Genomic DNA, 15,059 nt, shown 5'->3' with positions numbered 1-15,059 from the left:
AACAAAAACAGCGTCTCCGGGGGCTTCCCTGGTGGCGCAGTGGTTGGGAGTCCGCCTGCCGATGCAGGGGACCCGGGTTCATGCCCCGGTCCGGGAGGATCCCACATGCCGCGGAGCGGCTGGGCCCGTGAGCCATGGCTGCTGAGCCTGCGCTTCCGGAGCCTGTGCTCCGCAGCGGGAGAGGCCACAACAGTGAGAGGCCCGCGTACTGTAAAAAAAAAAAAAGCAGTGTCTCCTCCCTGAGGTCTGAGACATGAGTGACAGCAGCTGGCTGTGGCCTTAGGGCCAAGTCACTAGGGGCAGCCTAGGGCACCCCTCCCGTGACCTCAGCGTCGAAGGCCTGCACTCCCTGGGGATGTCACTTGACCTTGGGGTGTCAGCCACCGGCCGCCCCGGCTGGGCAGACCCCTGACCAGGAAGGCGGGTCAGAAAGGCCAGGCGCACTGTGCAGCCTCGGGGACACCAGGCCTGCTCTGGGGCTGAGCTGGAGAAGAGGCCAGGGACGTGGGCAAAGGCGAGGGAAGCCTGCAAGGAGAATGGAGCTTCTCGCATTGACGTCTCTCTGCCCTTCTCCGCTCCACCCCTACAGAGCCCCATCGTGACCCAGTTCTTCCCCTCCCTGTTGCTCTGGGCCTTTACGGTGATATTGCCTCTGATCGTCTACCTGTCCGCCTTCCTTGAAGCCCACTGGACCAGGTGAGCTGGGGGCCCCCCCTCCTAGCCCTGCTCTCGGCACCTGCTTCTCCCTCTGCCCCCCCAAACCCCACCAGCTTAGGACTCTGGCTTCCTGTCTGGCCTCAGGAATGGAATAGATATGGGGTGGCTTTGATGCCTGAAACCATCCCAAAACACTAACGATATTTTTTTCTTTGGAAAGAGGGGACGGGTTTGCCTCTGGGCCTCTGGGCTCAGGGATGCTGAGATAGGGCCACCATACCAGGCATGTGGGGTCAAAACCCAGCCCTCCTCGGGCTGCTCCCTCAGCCTCCAGCCATGCGCTGAGGGTCTGGAGCTGCGGGCAGAGATAGACAGCGCCAGGAATTCCAGGCAGAGGGCAGAGGATGAGAGTGAGAGAGCAGGACTTGTTTGGAAAATGTCAGAAGAGCTGCTATGGCCAGAGCAGAGGAGCCCCTGCACTCAATCTGACTGCAGACCCACGTAGCCTACACAGTGCCCACATCTTAAACAATTAAGAGCTATTTCCTATTTATTAGCACTAATAGTTCTATGGTAGGAGCTAATTAGTTAGAAAGGATTTACCGTATGCTGGGGCAGGTGGACCTGCTTTGGCCTGAAGGCTGCGTGGGTCTCAAAAGTTATTTCCTGCACCAAAAGTTTCTATCATTCTATCAGGCAGTAAGCCAGGAGGTTTATCTTAACAGAAATCCTTACTGGTCTTTCCTCTGGCCAAGAACAGGGTTCATGTTGCTTATTGAAACTCTGCAAGAATTCTGAGTATCATTAGTAATGTCCCTTGAACAGAGATGTCAAGTATATGGTATGTGTGTGCCTTCCCTTCCTTTTCTTATGCCCAAGGCAGACATCACTAGTTGATCATGCTATTCTTTCCTGCTGCTCCCAGCCACAGCACAGCTCACAGTGCTCCGTGGAGATGGCACTGGTATGCACTGTGAAACCATTTTCTAGGCCAGGTAGCCGTCTCTCTCTCTCTTCATTCTGTAGTAAGGCGTTTGGTTCTTATCATGTCTCTCTTTGTTTCCTTCTAGATCAGCTCAGAATCTGATCATAGTGCACAAGTGCTACATCTTTCTGGTGTTTATGGTGGTCATTCTGCCCTCTATGGGACTGACCAGGTACCTCACCTCCAATTCTCTCTCCTCTGTCAGCCAGGCTCACCCTAGAGTTGGAACCTCCTCTTTCAGACACTGTAGGCCCACCTCTGGTTGCTGCAAATCCATTCCTCAAATGACAGTCCAGTGCCTGTCCTGAGCTTGGCATGAGTCAGGTATCATGTGAACTCTAGGCTGTCAGCCATGAACTCTGACCTCAAAGAGCTTATCCTCCAGCTGGGGAAACAAGCTGTACCAATCAGCTAACTGACAGCCCAAGGTGGGGAGAATGTGCAGTAGAAATTCAGAAGAGGGAGAGAACACTATGGGAGCAATGGCTGGCAAAGGTTTGCTAGAGGGGAGGCCTTGAGCTGAAAGGCCAAAGGGTTAGCGCCCAGCATTAAGAAGAGAGGCAGTGTGGATTGGCCAGCTAGAATATTAAGATGCAAGAGTCTTTGGGGATTGGGCAAGGGAGGTTGAAAGGAAGGAGGCCAGCCCAAGAGGAACTGAACCCCAGACCTTAGGTCATAGATTCATTAACTGAAGGGTCTGCTTTATTCTTGTTCTTTTTCTTGTGCTTGATTCTTTATTCTAGTTTGGATGTCTTTTTCCGCTGGCTCTTTGACATCTACTATCTGGAACAGGCATCCATCAGGTTCCAGTGAGTACTAGAGTGCATGTTTCAGGTGTACTCCCAGTGTGCATTGGGGCTTCACACCAGGTGGATATGTGTATCCTTTATTTGCTCATACAGGTAGAGGTGAATGCATGTTAACACTCTCATTAGGCAGCCTCTTAACATTTCCTGTGCCATGGACCCCTTTGGGGGTAAAGCCCAGGGACTCCTTCTCTGAATGAAGTTTTTGAACTAATTGTAGATTCGAGGGAAATTGCCCCCAAAAATGTCCTATGTACCTTTTTTTTTTTTTTTTTTTTTTTGTGCGGTACGCGGGCCTCTCACTGCCGCGGCCTCTCCCATTGTGGAGCACAGGCTCCGGACGCGCAGGCTCAGCGGCCATGGCTCACGGGCCCAGCTGCTCCACGGCACGTGGGATCTTCCTGGACCGGGGCACGAACCCATGTCCCCTGCATCGGCAGGCAGACTCTCAACCACTGCGCCACCAGGGAAGCCCCCTATGTACCCTTTATCCAGTTTCCCCCAATGGTAACATCTTGCATAACTATAGTACAATATCACAACCAGGAAATTGATGTTGAAACAATCCACAGAGCTTGTTCAGATTTTGCCAGTTTTACATGTACTCTTAGTAGATTTCTTTAAACGTACAAAATACCTGGGTTATAACAAAAACCAATTATGCTGAAACATAGTTATCAAAATATTTTAAAATTCAAATTTGTAATGCAATCTCTATTAACACGTTTAATAATAGGCTGATGCATTCTAAAGGTAGGCAAGCAAAAGTAACATTTTATTGTTTTAAAGGCATCGGTGTGAAAGGTGATGTTACTTACCTAGAAGAAGAATATTAAGTTGGGCAGGGGAGTGGATTTTTGACAAGGCAACATGCATGTCGTGTTAGATATCCAGCCACTTTCTTTTTTGTTTTGTTTTGGTTTTAGGGTTCCAAATGTTGAAAGTCCCAATTTTCAAAGGTATATTATTGCAAATGACATGCAAGCTTTCATAGCTTGCTTTATAGGGCAAGGACCAGAATTCTCCAAGCTTTCTACAATTAAACTATAACTGTAATAAGTTGATTTTTTTCCAAGATGAGTGAGTTCATCTTTGGCTAGGTCATTATCTTCAATACAGTTTGTATATGAGAAAGAAAAGAATTGTGAGTTCATGACTCAACTCTGATGCCCTCAAGAAGGAATAGTGTTTGAAGGAGTTATGAAATATGTCCAGGGGCTTACAGATTTCTCTTTTCAAGGAAGGTGACAGAATTGTGTAGATGGAGACACTGGAAAGCAACAGAGATGCCTGGGTCACCAGCGTGAGAACAGGCAGTGTGCCCATCCATTCAGGTGGCTGAATGACTACTAGTTGAGGTCGGCCAGCTAGCTATGTGAAACACGCATGTGCAGACAGAAAAGTCTCAATCATGTGAATTTAGCATGTCTAATTTAGTGGCCTGACTAATAACTAGCATCATTTTGAAATGATGATGAGCACAAATGGTATCGTAAGGGCTCAGCAATAAGTACAACACGATATGAAAATACCTCATTTCAACTGGTGACAGACTCATGGCTATGGCTGACATCGCTGTGATTTGTTGCCCATGCTCTTAATGGAAGGAGGTGCTAAATCGGAGAAAGTAAAGATGTAATCTTTTCCCTATTCAAGGTCACAGACCCGCAAAATTCTACTTATGGACTCTCCAGGGTCTGTGGATCCAAGTCAAACAGTCCTTCTTTATTATTTGTTTTGAATTTTATTTTAACTTATTTTTTATACAGCAGGTTCTTATTAGTTATCTATTTTATACATATTAGTGTATACATGTCAATCCCAATCTCCCCATTCATCCCACCACCACCACCCGCCCCCCGCTTCCCCCGCCTTGGTGTCTATACGTATGTTCTCTACATCTGTGTCTCTATTTCTGCCTTGCAAACCGGTTCACCTGTACCATTTTTCTAGATTCCACATATATGTGTTAATATACGATTTTTTTTCTCTCTCTGACTTACTTCACTCTGTATGACAGTCTCTAGGTCCATCCACGTCACTACAGATGACCCAGTTTCGTTCCTTTTCATGGCTGAGTAATGTTCCTTTGTATACATGTACCACATCTTCTTTATCCACTCGTCAAACAGCCCTTCTTTAGAGCAAGCCAGTGCATGTGCCTCCTAACCCATCCACAAGTGCCATAGACCACCCCCAGCCCTGCTCAGAAGGGCCCTTGTTAACTTAAACTGGTCTGAGAACACACGTAGACAGTCAGCCCTCCATATCCACATCTTCGGATTTGACCTACTGCAGATCAAAAATATTCAGGAAAAGAATTCCAGAAAGTTCCCAAAAGCAAAACTTGAATTTGCTGTGTGCAGGCAGCTACTTGCACAGCATGTACGTTGTCTCTACAGCTGTTTACATTGTGTTAGGCATTATAGGCGATCTGGAGATGATTTAGCGTATACAGGAGGATGTATACAGGAGGATGTGCCTAGGTTATATGCAAATATTATGCCAGTTCATGTAAGGGACTTGAGCATCCCTGGATTTGGTATCCACAGGGGCTCCTAGAACCAATCCCTCACAGATACCGAGGGATGACTGTATTGGAAAGCTATTCTCCCCGTCTCTACCTCCACCCCATCCCCACTTCCTCAATTCGTTTCCTCTCTCTCCTCCTTCCTCCCAATACCTCTGCCCTTTCCCTCTTCCCCGGCTTCTGTGGCTGTCTTCCACCCAGGTGTGTGTTCCTGCCAGACAATGGCGCCTTCTTTGTCAACTACGTGATCACGTCAGCTTTGATTGGCACAGGCATGGAGCTGTTGCGCCTGGGGTCCCTCTTTCTGTACACCACCCGCCTCTTCTTCTCCAGGTCGGAGCCGGAGAGAGTCCACATCAGAATGGTGAGGGCCAGGCCCTTCCCTGAGCACGGCCCTCAGAGTCTCCCTTGGGCGGGTGTCAGGAAGGGGGCCTGTTAGAAGCACGGAGGGACCGGAGGTGGGAGGCATGGTGAGGTGGGGCGAGGTGCTTCTCGGACACCAGGGTTGGAAGGGAGGTTGCCATCCCAGACAAGGAGCACAGAAGCAGCAAGCCAAGTGGACCAGGCCACCTGAGGAGGACCCCTGCCTTCTGCCCCAGAACCAGGCCATGGACTTCCAGTATGGGCGCGAGTACGCGTGGATGTTGAACGTCTTCAGCGTGGTGATGGCGTACAGCATCACCTGCCCCATCATTGTTCCTTTCGGTGAGTCATCCCTGAAGCTCCCTGGGGACTGCACACCCTCGGACTGGGAGCCCCACAGCATCCAGCTCCCTCCTAGATCAGGAGGGACAGCCTGCCGGAAGGGTGGGAGGGGCCAGGTCAGAGCCAAGCCAGTCAGGGGTTGGGTGGCTGTTTACATAGGATGTTTGTTGACAGAATAGGTTCTAGGGGCTCAAGGGAAGCTGCTGGTCCCAGAGGTCAGCACCGTGGAGCTCCCACAGCCTGTTCTTGGCCCTTGCCACTCTGACAGACCTGAATCTAGCATCTCAGGCCTGGGTGGGGAGCCTTGGGACGGCCGCTGAGCGTGCGTCCATCTCCCGGCCCCCAGGGCTACTCTACCTGTGCATGAAGCATGTCACGGACCGCTATAACATGTACTACTCCTATGCACCCACCAAACTCAACGAGCAGATCCACATGGCTGCCGTCCACCAGGCCGTCTTCGCACCGCTCCTGGGTCTGCTCTGGATGCTCTTCTTCTCCGTCCTGCGGTTAGGTAGGTACCCAGCCCGCCCCAGCATCCCGCCTCTGCCCGTTCCCCATGGCTCCGTCACCCCTCAACAACTCTGGAGGAGCAGAAAAAGGCTGGGAAGCGCAAGGTGTTACTTGTGGAACAGGGCAAAGCCCAGTGCCTTCTCTAGGCCTTGAGGGCTCGTGTTAGAGTCCCGGCAGACCTTGGAAGCTAAGCGGAGGACCAGCGTGGTCCAAATCATATACATTTTGGTTTACAACTTTCAGGGCAAAACCAAAGCAAAACAAACAAAAAATTTTTTAAAAATCCTATTCCTTCATTCTAACTCAAGACTGGCAGGAAATAAAATATTAGCTAACAGGCTCCATTCGCAAGACATTCCCTCTGGGATCCTAGAAGATGCCTGGCCTTATGTGTTGTCAAAAACCTAGAGGAGGATTCAGAGCCTGCCCCAGCAGCCAGCTTGGCTACACAAAGCTGCTGACCCCGCCCAGCTGAGCTCAGAGACACCCTCACAGAGAGAGGCCCCACAGGCCACATACTGGAACCCCCCGGCTCTCTCCCCTCAGAGCCACCCATGCCCCAGGCAGCAGTCTCTGCCAGCCCCTTCCCAGTCTCAGAAAAGGCTCATGCTGACCTCCCCGTCCTTCTTCCCCCCCACCCCCCACACTTGCCTTCCCTCAAGACACTTGACCTTAACCTTCTCAATGGTGTGGAGAAGGGAAAGTCCATGTTTTTTCACTGCCTGTCACAGGGGTGTCAGGCAACGTTCAGCTCACAGTTATTTATATGCATTGTCCATTTGTTGTCGCCCCGGAAGCCTTTCCTGCCCCAGCAGACTTCATTTTTTTAATAATGCTTTTTTTCTAAGTCTAAAGAACTACATGTTTATTATCAAAAATAGAGAAAATTGAAAGATCAAAATTTGAATGACCTACCAGCTCCCCTACAGCCTCATGTCTATCGCTCCCACACCTCACTCTGTGCATACGTTTTGGGGGACAGGGCGAAGTGGAGGGAGTTTATTGGTTTACTCTTACTTTACAAAATTGTGATATCCACTTTATACTATTCAGACTTGTATCCTGAGTTTCTTCACTGAACATTACGTTCTGAGCAATTTCTTGCATTATCAAAATACTGTTGAGTACATGCCTTTTAACGTCTGCGTGAAATTCTGTCACTTTTAGTTTAGTTCTCCATGGTTGGGATATTGACGTTGTTTATCATTTTTTGCTTTTATAAAAACACAACAATAAACATCATTATGCAATAACTTCTGACTGTAAAGACTGATTTTCAATATTTATGTAGTTAGAAAACTGCTACCATAAAAAAGTTACCAAACATCCCCAAACAAAAATTCTGAATTGCTTTTCCATGCCATTAGCACGTGTGACCGAGCACACTCGCTCCAAAAGGGCTTACAAGGGCCAGACAGAGAAAGACAAGTATCATATGATATCGCTTTTATGTGGAATCTCAAAAAAAAAAAATGGTAACAAATGAACTTATCTACAAAACAGAAACAGACTCACAGACTTACAGAATGTACTTACAGTTACCAGGGCGGTCGGGGAGGGATAGATCGGGAGCTTGGAATTGACATGTACACACTGCTATATTTAAAACAGATAACCAACAAGGACCTACTGTATAGCACAGGGAACTCTGCTCAACACTCTGTAATAATCTAAATGGGAAAAGAACTTGAAACAAGAATAGTTACGTGTATATGTATATCTGAGTCACTTTGCTGTACACCTGAAACTAACACAGCATTGTTAATCAACTATACTCCAGTATAAAATTTAAAAAAAATTTTTTTAAAAAGGGCTTACAAGAAAAGGTGTGGGTCTGAGACTGACTGTATTTTGGGGCAGTGGCATAAATGAGTGACTCAGAGATACTTCCCAGGGACCGTGAGGTGGAAGGTAACTGACATCAAGGAGGACGTTTAATGGGCACCTAAGTGGATATTTAAGTCAATTAATTTTTTTCATGGGATCCACTGGATGCCAAATCCTAAACTGGCCAAATAGCACAGAGGGTTGATGTCCCTGTGTCGGGCTCATTGATCAAGTTGTTAAGGGGAGAACTGGGCAGGGACATCTCTGCCCCAGGCTCCAAACTCCTACAGGGGTGCTGAGCTGGGCCCCAGGCATCTGTCAGCCCAGGCGGCATCTCAGCCGGCACCCCTGCCCACAGCTCTGGTCCTCAAGCGCCACGCCCATGCCTTTCCTTCTCCTTGCAGGGCCGCTACATGCCATCACCTTCTTTTCCCTCTCCACCCTTATCGTTTCCATGATACTGGCCTGCGTTGGCACTTTTCTGGGGAAGCTTCGGAAAGCGTCTGACTATGAGGTGAGTCGCCAGCCTGGCTTTCCTCCGCAGGTTCTCCCGGTCCCAGGGCACACAGCTCCTGGACGCCCACCCGAAGCACCACGATGACGAGAGGCTCTTGCCTTCCTCTCTGATGACGGGATGTGCAGACTCAGTGCCGGGTGTACGTGCTGCATGTATCCTTGCACTGGCCCCGGAATCACACCTCCCGGGGCGGGGAAATCCAGAAGACAGCTGTCCTCTTCTCTTCCCCCCTCTTTCATCTCCTCCGAACCACAGGCTGCTGGCCCATCCCTCCTACGATGTGAGCCTAATCAGCCACTGAGCCGCGAGGGCCATTCCAAGGCACGGAGGCTTGAGAGAGAGGATGGAGTGAAGGAGTAAAAGAGGGGGTGGTAAAGGAGGATAACCTGGGGAAAGGGGTCAGTCATCTCACTTTTAAGAATCTCAGGATATTGAACTTGTCTGGAAGGGAGGCCTGGCTCCCTGGGCCCCATGACTCTTTCGGCTCTTTGCCAGTGGGGCCGAGCCAATTATTAGAGAAGGGATCTAGTCCATGCCAACAGGACTGTGTGCTCTAGATCAGCACTTCCTAAAGTGGAGTGACCGCAGAGGTGTACGGGAATGATTTCCAGTGGACTAAAACATTTTATATTTTTCATGGTCACACATTTATTTTTCTACTTAACCTTGCTTACAGCAACTGACACAGGATTTCTGTCCATAAGAGTGAATTGTTTCCTTTTCAAATGAATTTAAATAAGAAAGAAAGTTGATTTAAAGTACTAGCATCCTGCTGAGTCAGAGCAGGGAGCCTCTGAGAAGAGGATCTTCTTGCTTCCAGTGGTTCCGTATCTGTGGCCCTGGGCACAGGTGCCTGCTGCCCTTTCTACCTGGACCCTCCTCCATCCCCTGGCCCGAGTCCACGCTAGTGAAGGACCAGAGCGAACGACGCCTCTGGCTCTGTCTTCCCAATACAACGGGATCTGGGATCTGGTTACTCAAGGGTCCATTCTAGAGACAGAAGGTGACGGGGGACCTAACCCCTCATTTCATTACAGAGATAGAGGGGAAATTCTGGCAGGAGATAAGGTATTATGGAAGTCAAGGCTTCTCCTAGAGTCAGAGCAGTCTCATCTTTGAACCGCAGCCTCCACTCTGCTTACTCTCTCCCACTGTGGTCCTTGCGAATGGAATATTTCAGAAGGGTCTCCCCAGCTTCCCAGTCTACTCTCTGTCCCCCTGGGCTTCAGCCCTGCCAGCTGGACTGCGGGTCTGGAAAAATAGAAGATGAGTTGAGTTTAAGGGGAGCAGCAGGCCCCTTAAGCCTGAGTTTAAGGTCCAGGCTTCTCTGGACGTGGGGAGGGTGGGGGCACCCCGTGACCCTCCTTGTCTCTTCCGCCGCTGCAGCCCGAGGAGGAGATGGAGACCGTGTTTGACCTGGAGCCCAGCAGCACCTCCTCCACGCCAACTTCCCTTGTGAGTCAGTGCCTTCGACCTGGGACGTGTCGGGAGGCGGGTGCTTGCAGGGGTGGGCTACTCCAGCAGCATTGCGGGGATACCAGCAGTTAGTGGCCACCCTGGGTACTGGGGAGGAGCCGGGCGTCCCTGGACCCCCTCCTCTGATGCAGCAGCCCGTGGCCCTGGCTGAAGAGCCTTCAGAAAGATAGAAGATCTGGGATTTACTCCAGGACATTCTCTAGAAGGAGCTCAGAGAGGACAAGAACAGTCAGGGCGAACCCAGCCACAGGGAGCTCAGTCGTGTAGACGCAGGGCCCTGCTGGGGCTCAGCCTCAGGACCGAAGGCTGCCTCCAAGGGCACAGGGGCCAGGCAGAGTGGCGCAGATAGAGCCGCAGCGAGCTATTGGAAGTCTGCACCGCGTGGTAAGGCAGGGGCCGTGCCGGATGAGTGAGTCCGTCAGCTTGTGAAGAGACGAGGCCGGACTCAGAGTGCGGGGGGTCCAGCAGGCTGGGCGTTGGCTCCCACACTGTGGCTCAGCCTGGAGGGGCGTGAGCGCTCGCCCGCAGCCCGGCCACAAGTGTGGCTGCAGGGCCACTGATGCATGCACTGAGCAGGGTACCGGGTCAGCCCGTGCCCCGATGCCAGGGTGCCTTGGGGAGCACTGAAGAAGGGTACCAGCCAGCCTGGGCACTCAGGGAAGGCTTCCCGGAGGAGGGAACATCTAATCCGACCCCAGGAATGGGAGAGTAGGGGTTACCAGGTGGAAGAGTGTGTGGGGGAAGAGCATTCAAGGAAGAGGATCAGCCTGTGCAAAGACCCCGAAGAGAGAATCTGGAGCACCGGGGAACCTAAGACAGTTTGGGGCCTGGAGCAAATGCAGAGTGGGCGGCAGGGACCGGTGCGAGGGGAGGCCCTTTAGTCATGGCAGCGTTGGGTGAAAGCTCACAGACGCAACAGTGGGCAGATGTGCCCACACCAGGTGCCTAGAACTACAGGTCTGCCTCACTCTGAAATGAACCCTACAGATAGGGCCCGATGAGCTCTGGGAGGTGGCAGGCAAGAAGGAGCTCCAGTACCAGAGAGACAACAAAGGTTTCGAAGCAGGAAAGTCTCTCTTCACATAGCATCTCCCCTGGGGCCCTTCCAAGATGACCCCTCTGGAATATTGTAATCAATCGGTTATTGAAACCTTACAAACTAGACGCGTCACCATTCTCGCTCTTGATCTTTATGATAAACCTGCACGGTAGGGGGTTTTTATCCTCATTTTACAGATGGGGAAACTGAGACTCACAAAGGTGAATTAATTTAGACCCTAGACCTACTATGCAAGGACGTGGCAGAACAAGGTTTGAACCAGGTCTGTCAGACTCTAGACTTCGAGCTTTAAAAAAAAAAATTCCTGGAATTGATTTTTTTAAATCTTTCATTATTATAACAGAGGGGTCTAAGCGTTGTAGATAATTATGGGGAAAAAACAGAGAAGCAAAAATAAGAAAATTAAAAGTCCATGTTTCTACCACCTAGAGATGACCACTGATAATGTATATTTTTTCAGATATATAGATATTTTTTAATGACATAATACTGTACACTATTTTATAACCTGCATTTTAAGTTAACAATCTCTGTCTTTCTACATATACGCATGTTTCCCTCTTCAAATACCCAGTCCATATTCAACTTGCCCTACGTGTTCCAGAAATATCTTTTACAGCTTGTCCAGACCAAGACCCAATCCAGGCTCTGTGCGAGATTAACCTGGCACCTGTCCCTTTTAGTTTAGCACCGTCTCTGCTTTATGACTTGTTGGAGAGACCAAGCCAGGAGTCCTGCAGAATGTCCCAACTTCTGGCTTTTTCTGGCTGTTTCTTCATGGTGTCTTACAGGAGGTTACACTATCTCCTGTATTTCCTGAAAACTAGAAGTTAGATCCACAGGCTTGATAGATTCAAGTTCGACACTAGGGGCTAGATAGAACACATTACAGGCAGTGCTGTGAGTCACACCAGGCAATATATAATATCCCATTTATTGCCATTAATGATGCTGAAGTGACTCCCTGATTCAGGGATGACTGCTGGCTTCTTCCATCGTTCAGTTACCATTTTTTCCTCAGAACCCAGAAGTCATCTATGGGGTTTATTTTGGCCTTATGAAAATACCTCAGTTCTTCCGTAGAAAGAGTGTTCTCTCATCAACTAGGGCTGTTTAGTTTCACTGAAATAAATTCCCACAGGAAAGGTTTAATTCTACCCAATAATTACCTATTTTCAAAATAAGGAGTTGGTTTAAAAGTCCCTTCAAAGGGTGACAAACAGCTCTGACCCTAGTACTTCTTGTATTTTTCTAGTCTGCTGCCATCGCAGGCATTCCTGGGCCCATGCCTGGATTTCACAGGTCACATGACCGAGACCTCAGCTAGCAGCCTCCGTTTCAAATCCTGGCCAACCAATGACACAGCCCAAGGGAGCTGGCTGCACCTCGGAAGCTGTGTTAGAAAATGCGCTAGCTCAGGAATGGGGGGGGGGTCCCTCCAGACCCCAGTGTAAGGGAGACTCATGTCATCACCCCCTGGGTTCAGCCCGACCTGGAACCAAGAATGAATGGCACGTGTGCTGAACGAAGAGTAGCCTAGGAGACTCACACTAACCAGCCCAGGGAGCACACAGATGCTCGATAAATGATCGAGAGCAGCTGGGCAGGCGGGATGGCCAGGACTTGGGCTGCGGGGGAAGAAGGAAGGAGCCACGGCTTAGAGGGGCAGAGGCTCTGCGTGTAAAGCGTGAGGGGGAAGCGTGTGCCCAGGGCCTTGCCCCAGATGTGACCTCACCCCATCTCCCCTCTCTGTCCCGAGCAGCTGTATGTGGCCACCGTGCTGCAAGAGCCGGAGATGAACCTGACCCCAGCCTCCTCCCCAGCCCGGCACACCTACGGCACCATGAACGGACAGCCGGAAGAGGGAGAAGAGGAGAGTGGTGTGAGGGGCTTTGCAAGGGAGCTGGACTCGGCCCAGTTCCAGGAAGGGCTGGAACTGGAGGGCCAGAGCCAGTACCACTGACCAGGACCCAAGGCCTCCACCTGGCGACGCCAGCCGGGAGTGGCGGCCAGGGGAGAGCCCAGCAGGGGGAGGCAAGGAGGGTGGCCTGGACCGCCGCCCCACTACCTCCTGCAGACTTTGGGAAGGCCCCAACGGAGCCCCGGCTATCTGTCGGCCATGTGGAGGCCCCGACCTGCTGACCAGCTAGAACGGGAGATGACGGGCAGTGTCGAGGGACCCCAGGATGGGATGGAGGATACCGGCGAGCACCATGTCTTGGGAGCAGGGGCTGGAGCCCTGAGCACAGAGACTGAAGGCTGGGGGACTTCCTGGGCTCATGGTGGAGAAGGTTCGCATCAGGGAAGAGGCAGGAGGAAGCCCACTGAAGACTCTCTGCGGTCGTCGCCACCCTTCCACCAGCTGCCCTGCCCAAGGAGCTTCTGCTGCTGTCCTACCCTAACCCTCACTCCCAGCCCACCCCTCTCCTGCAGTCTGAGGAAGCAAAGGTATGTATGCTGGCCTCGCCAGCAAGACACAGACGGCCACCTCCTCCGGGTTTCCCTGCACGGGGATCTGTAAAGAGAAAGTCTCTGCGCCCGTCCGCAGGAAGGGGCAGCTGAGACCATAGACTTAAAGGAGGCGACTGAGCCCCTTCCTATTCCTCTGCCCCTCATCAGATGTCCCCAGGAGCAGCAGGGTAGAGAGCCTTCTTTCTATTCCTGCAGGAGTAGCTGGGATGTGGTCACGCAGGGCTCATTAAACGGGACCTGTGTGCATTTTGATGAAGGCTGCTGGTTACTGTAAGGTGGGCGGGGCAGAGGCAGAATTCATGGAAGGAGGTCTTCTCCCAAAACGCTGAGTGATGAGAAACCCGATATACCTCCCCAAGCCCCGGGGCCTAATGAGAGGACCCCCAAGGTCGAGGATGTGGCCACTGAGAGCTGCTCCGGCCGCATACCCATCTGAGTGCCTAGGCCCCCAGGGTGACCAAGGTGGGGGGTAGCTGAGGGTGAGAAGCCCTTGCTGCAAACTGAAGGCACAGGCCTCTCCCCGGCCTCCGAGCAGGACCCTTCCTCTCCTCTCGGGGCCGCCCTGCGCTCTGCACTGAAGAGCAGTCCAGTGGCCTCCAGTGTGGTCCTGGCTCAGACACTGCGGATGCCCTGCGGGGGACTGAGGGGTGCAGGCGGGAGCTGCGTCCTCCATGGACAGGCAGAGTAAGGCTGCCCTCCCGGGGCGGCCCCCACCTGAGGCCTGGAGGAGCCGAATCCTGAGTGGGAACAACGCTGGTGCCACCACTGCTGCAGGCCAGGGGTGTGCAGGCCTCTGGGGACAGGCCCCCATCAGGACCACCAGGCAGCCAGCTGGGGAGACACGAAGAAGGGCTGGCCAGGGCCTGGGTGCACCAGAATGAACCAAGTCAAATGGGATCTGCACGCTCTAGAGCTCTCCTGAGCGCCCTCCTCCAAAGGTCTGGGCCCCTGCAGCCAACCTACTGAAGGTGGGCGTCCAGGTTCACCTCACCTGGGTGTTTCCCACCGGCTGCCGGGCACACACGTGCTCCTGAGCTCAGGTCACCTGAGCCTCACTTCTGCTCCACCCGTGCCCACATCCTGGCTCCAGAAGCTCCAAGCTTGACCCAGGAGGAGAAATAGCACTTGAGGGGCAAATACTGCCCTCCCCCGAGAGCTCAGCCCAGACCTTGGCGTGAGGGATCTTTCCAGAGAGCCTGGCTCATCTGGGAGGAGGCTGTCTCTCCTCGCCCAGGTAGGAATAAGGAGGAAATACCCAGCTGGTCCCTCGTAAACCCAGGCCCCGCAGGGCTATCTCCCCCAAGCATTTCACCAGCCAACAGGGGGAAGTGGTCCTTTCCAGGACAGTCCAGCACGGAGCCCTGCCCACCATGGGGAGGTGGCAGCCCCAGGCCCTGCCCCGCGCCCAGGTGTGTGGCGAGGGCCGTCCTGCCCGAAGCTGGCCTGAGGGCTCGCCTTCGCTTGGCACTACTTGCTGGCATCCGCCCCGGCCTCCGCAGCCCCTGCGGGAC

At 52.0% G+C, this 15,059-nt stretch overlaps 1 protein-coding gene across 1 annotated transcript in view; it reads left to right on the top strand.

Annotated features, from left to right (window-relative positions):
- The window catches only part of TMEM63C (transmembrane protein 63C), a 69,918-nt gene extending 56,118 nt beyond the window's left edge, over nucleotides 1-13,800 (top strand). The window contains exons 16-24 of the mRNA XM_060003369.1: nucleotides 590-696; nucleotides 1,728-1,814; nucleotides 2,386-2,451; nucleotides 5,180-5,342; nucleotides 5,578-5,683; nucleotides 6,030-6,197; nucleotides 8,428-8,537; nucleotides 9,927-9,995; nucleotides 12,839-13,800. Of these exons, the coding sequence (XP_059859352.1) occupies nucleotides 590-696; nucleotides 1,728-1,814; nucleotides 2,386-2,451; nucleotides 5,180-5,342; nucleotides 5,578-5,683; nucleotides 6,030-6,197; nucleotides 8,428-8,537; nucleotides 9,927-9,995; nucleotides 12,839-13,039 (1,077 nt within the window). The 3' untranslated portion in view covers nucleotides 13,040-13,800. The remainder of the gene's footprint in view (nucleotides 1-589; nucleotides 697-1,727; nucleotides 1,815-2,385; nucleotides 2,452-5,179; nucleotides 5,343-5,577; nucleotides 5,684-6,029; nucleotides 6,198-8,427; nucleotides 8,538-9,926; nucleotides 9,996-12,838) is intronic.
- The last annotated feature ends 1,259 nt before the right edge of the window (nucleotides 13,801-15,059 follow it).

This window comes from Delphinus delphis, chromosome 2 (genome assembly GCF_949987515.2).
Source record: "Delphinus delphis chromosome 2, mDelDel1.2, whole genome shotgun sequence".
Taxonomy (NCBI): domain Eukaryota; kingdom Metazoa; phylum Chordata; class Mammalia; order Artiodactyla; family Delphinidae; genus Delphinus; species Delphinus delphis.
The sequence above is the reverse complement of the archived record's forward strand: the minus strand, read 5'-3'. Positions and strand labels throughout refer to the sequence as shown.